This window comes from Plecotus auritus, assembly GCF_963455305.1.
Source record: "Plecotus auritus genome assembly, chromosome: 1".
Lineage (NCBI taxonomy): Eukaryota > Metazoa > Chordata > Mammalia > Chiroptera > Vespertilionidae > Plecotus > Plecotus auritus.
In genome coordinates, this window is record NC_137770.1 from 174,458,934 (window position 1) to 174,464,140 (window position 5,207).

General features: G+C 40.2%; 1 protein-coding gene across 1 annotated transcript in view; it reads left to right on the forward strand.

Moving 5' to 3' along the window:
• Positions 1-967, forward strand: part of CENPE (centromere protein E) — a 76,492-nt gene extending 75,525 nt beyond the window's left edge. Inside the window, exon 43 of the mRNA XM_080640585.1 lies at positions 544-967. Within this exon, the coding sequence (XP_080496711.1) occupies positions 544-638 (95 nt within the window). The 3' untranslated portion in view covers positions 639-967. The remainder of the gene's footprint in view (positions 1-543) is intronic.
• Positions 968-5,207: the final 4,240 nt, after the last annotated feature.

The following is a 5,207-nucleotide window of genomic DNA, read 5'->3' on the forward strand; positions in this document are numbered from 1 at the left end:
CCTCCCTTTCTCTCTCAAAAATCAAAAACTTTTTTAAAAAATCCACATATAAGTTTTCCTGTGCAGTTCAAACCTGTTGTTCAAGGGTCAGCTGTACTGTATACAGTTCATAAACAAATGGATGCCGCTGAAGTGCTTTTAAAGGCTCAGTTTTCCAAAGATGTCTAAATATTCTCTAAACTGCTATTTTAGCACACCATTATTTTCTAAATATAGGACAAAAGAAAAACTTAATCCCTGTTTGATTCACTTTTTATCTCAAATTTATGAAATCAAATAAGACTTTATCACTCCTTGGTTTTATGTACAGCATGGTTTTTCTCACAATTCATTGTATGAAAAAATGGAGAATAAACTTCTCTGTCTCTGATGAAGTAAAATATACCTTTTTTAATGACCGGACATGAGGATGTTAATGATCATGTTGCCATGTTTCATTTTTCATATCTCCACTGTCTTAACATCCTTTGCATTTCCAATTTTATTTGAGTTTTGTGTATTTTTTAAATAAGACTGCTTCTAATTTTTATTTTCTTTCCTCAGAAGAGCCAACTGCTGGAGGGAAGAATTTGGATCCTCAGCCAGCCGATGGTCAGGGCTTCTCAGAAAAGGACCTGCCCGAGTGCAAGATGCAGTAGTCTCCTGTCACTTTTCCGGGGCCCGCATTCCTCGGCTGTTGCTTTATGTGTCTACACCTGGCAATTATGTCACAGTCCAACTTAATTTCAATTCCGTTTTCGTTTTGCCACTAGATTGAAAGGTGAAGGAACAGGAGATTAAGGCATTCTAGTAGTTTCGGTGATAGCAATGTCATCGGCATGAATGTCATACTAAGAAGTGGAACTGTCTTATTTATATATTTTGTTTTGGTTTAAAATATTACACATATTAGTACATATATCTCTTTACCCCCCCCCATTGACCTATATTTTTAAAGAATAAAGTTATTGAAGGAAACTTTTCATCTAAATTGTGTCCATTTTTATTACTGTAACATCCACATGGAACTTAACAAAATTATAAATTCTTTGTTTAGTACATTGAACATTCAGTCAGTATTTAGTTAGTACTGAATCCAACTCCTATCGTATTAATTAATGGTTTTCTAGTGGGATACTCAGGATATCTTGGTTCTCCTGTCTTGTTTGTTAACATTTAGAATTTTGCTAATGAACAAAATGAATCGACCAACAAAATAAGATTGGAAGCATGGAGGCATGGAACAGACTGACATGCCTCGGTGTGGGGGTAGGGGGAGGAAGAGATACACCAAAGAACTGATATCCCATGGACACTGGCAATAGGGATGTGAAGGCCTGGATGGGGAGGGGCTGGCCGGGGAGGATAAAGGAGGGGAGGATGGGGTCATCTGGAATACTATCAATAATGAAAATATTTTTAAATGATGTAATTGCTAGGAAAAAAATATGCACATGCTTTCTGGATTTAAATTGCTATGAGATAATAGATGCTATTACCTTTTTTATTTTCTAGTCTTAATCTTCTTTTTACTGTAGTAACTACAAAACTTCTTTTCTGTTACCCACCCCATTTCCAATATAAGAACTCTAAACTGGTTGGTTTGTTCCTGAAATATGTACTCGATTGCTCTTTACTCCCAGGTGAAAGGATTCCTATGTCATTCTACCCTTTATTTTAGACATGAGGCAACGGCCCCAGAGTTTCTATCTAAATATAGTGTTCTAAACCTGAGACCCCACGTATTCAAGGCATCTGCAAATGAGCTTCATGCAGTCTGTATAACCTGGAAAATGGTTAGCTTGTGTGTGGGTTCATTTTTCCAGGATACTTGGGTTTATACTTTTATCATCATCTCAAAGGGCTCTATGACTCTCTAAGAGGTCAAGGGCTATGATTTCAGAGAGTATCCGATATTTTGTATCACATGACTGGAAAGGCACAAAACAAGTTACATGAAGTTCAAAACAGAGTTAGTCATTCTTGGCCTTTTTGGTAAGGTTCATTTCCAGGAAAGAAATTATGAAGTACATCATAGCTGTCGTTTTTAGTCAATGTATTGCATATTTTTCCTTAACATACTATCATAGCAATTTCTAGGGCTAAGGAGAAATTGTCCCTAAAATCCTCTCCTCTCCCCCAGGTCTGTACCTTGGGAGTGTTTCTCCTTTCCACACTTACCCAAACAAGACACTATAACAGAGCTGCAGATTTGATTCTTTGCAATATCTGCTCCTCTACTGAGTAAAAGTAATGCAAATTAGTAGGTAAGTACACCTGGGTAATAAAACTAGCTTGAGGCCATTAAAAATATAATCAGTCATCAGGTATCCAGTCTAGTAGAACGTTGCTTGACTCTTGAATTTGGATGTCCATTGGCTCCCTCAGATTTGGGGAGTTTTTACCATTATCTTCTGGCAGTACCATTGTGCATATATCGGTCCACTTGCTGATGTCTCATAAGTACCTTAGGCTCTTCACTTTTTTTTCTTTTTTGCTTCTCTGACTGGATAACTTCCAGTGTCCTATCTTCAACTTTGTTGATTCTTCTGCTGTTGAGCCCCTCTAGTGTATTTTTCAATCTCCTCAGCTCCAGAATTTCTGTTTGATTCTTTTTTTATATTTTCTCTTTGTTAATATTCTTATTTTGTTCATGTTTTATTTGCGTGGTTTCACTTAGTTGTCTGTGTTCTCATGTAGATCATGGAGCTTCTTTAAAACTTACTTTGAACCCTGGCTGGTGTGGCTCAGTGGTTACAGTGTCCACCCACACACTGAAGGATCACAGGTTTGATTCCTGGTCAAGGGCATGTACCTGGGTTGCAGGTTCAATCCCTGGTCCCCAGTCAGGGCCTGAGCGGGAGGCAACCAATCAATGTGTCTCCCTTATCAATGTTTCTCTCCCTTCCTCCCTCCCACTCTCTAAAAATCAATGGAAAAAATACCCTCCTGTTAGGATTAACAAAAAAGTGTTGGAGCCCTGGCAGGTGGCTTGGTTGGAGTATCGTCCTGTACACAAAAAGGTTGTGGGTTTGATTCCCAGTCAGGGCACATACCTAAGTTGTGGGTTCAGGGCATGTACAGGAGGCAACCAGTCGCTGTTTCTCACATTGATGTTTCTCTCCCTCTAAATAGAAAACATATCCTCATGTGAACATTTTTTAAAAAGTATTGGAGTTGGCCTTGATTAGAGAATTTTCATACTCATAAAAAATCTATTCCAAAATCCTCCTAAATCAAAGGAAAGCCACTATTAAAGCAAGGAGCACAGCTCTACGTGGTTGCAGATCACTAGACCCAACATTAGGAACTACAGTGGGATAATGTACAGTTTTAGAAAAGACTACCTGTGGGCACATGCAGAAACTAGGTAGGGTTTTAAAAAAAATTTAAAGGACAATTTTTGCTATCCATTAATTTCTAATAATAACATTAAGTTCAAACGGAACACTTTGTGCTGGTGGTTTTACATGCTAAGTCCTTCCCTGAGGTAGGTGCTATAGTTACCTTCATTTCACAGGTGAGAAAGCAGGTTTGGGAGCTAAGTGACTTTACTGAGGAAGAGATAGGAACCTACCTTCATCTTTCTGACTCCACAACGTTCTCAACCACTATGACTGTTATGAACACACTTAGCTCCAAGAGCAAAAACCCTAAAGGAAAAAAGGAATCTACAGAAGTTTATTTTTCTCACATGGAAACGCCAGAGGAGTTAGGCTAGGGCTCTCGAGGCTGTCTTCAAGGAACCAAGTCCCTTTTCTTATTGCTGTCTTTAACGTGTGCCTCTGACCTCACACCAAGTCACAAAGTGGCTGCTGTGTCCCAAGGCATCAGATCTGCATTCCAAAAGAAGGGGGCGGGGACGGGGAGCAAAAGTCAAAAGCCTTTCAGAGAAGCCTCACCTCTCTAAGAGAGAAGCCCTCAGAAATTCCAGACTACATTTCATTGGCCAGCCAACTCTAGCAGGAATTGAGAGTTTTGCTTTCTGGCCTTTAGAAAGAAACAGGCATGGAAAAGTGAGTTGGGTGAGTGTTGAGTAAGCGAACTTCTTTCTATATTACATGCACAAATAACCTACACAATCATTCTGCACAATTACATGCTGGATAAAATTGAGTTATTAAGCCTAGCATAGAGGGCCCACATGACCTAGTCCCTTCTTTTTGATCTGATATATGTTCTCTTCTGCCACACTTAATTTTTTCTCACCCAACATGTACTTCTACTGAAGATCCCTAACCCTCCTCCCTCACTGTAGTCAGGATGGCTGCCTTCTGCCACTAAACACGTATTAGTGATGAGAATAAACTGAGCATGACAGGATAACCACAACTATACCTTAACCACTAGACAATATTTAGACAATATCTATTTCCCTCCCTCAAAACAATCTACTAGGTCCTGGCCAGCATGGCTCAGTGATTGAGCGTCGACCTATGAACCAGGAGGTCAGGGTTTGATTCCCAGTCAGGGCACATGCCCGGGTTGCGGGCTCGATCCCCAGTGTGGGGTGTGCAGGAGGCAGCCGATCAATGATTTTCTCTCATCATTGATGTTTCCATTTCTCTCTCCCTCTCCCTTCCTCTGAAACCAATTTTATATATATATATATAAAACAATCTACTAGGTTGAAGGCCAGGAAGGAAGGCTCCAGCATCTTCAATGACCTGGGTTCCTTCTATTTTGTTGCTGCTATCTTCCACAGGCAATTTCTGGCTCAATATTTTTGTTAATCCTCACCGAGGATATTTTTTCCATTGGTTTTTAGATAGTGAGAGGGAGGGAGAGAGGGGTGAGAGAAATATCAGTGTGAGAGAGACACATCGATTGGTTGCCTCCCACATAAGTCCTGACCCGACTGTGGATGGAACCTGCAAACCATCTGCTACTCTTGACTGGGAGACCCTTAGGAGATTGGGCCGAGGCTCTAACCACTGTACACACTGTCCAGGGCCTGGCATATTCAATCTTGAGAACCTCAGAACAGCACATAGTAGGTGCAAACGACAAGGACTTAGAGAGATTAAACTTAAAGTGAAGGAAATGATTTCCACATCCTAAGCAAGCTGTAAAATGCTTTCCACTTTTCGCCTTCTACTTGGACTTAACAGTTACCACCGAGCTCCACTAGGAGGCAGCACATACACATATACAGTATGAACATGAGAATCCTCTTAAAAACGGAAGGGACTTGAACTACAAATCCCAGCACGCACTCTTAAGCGCCT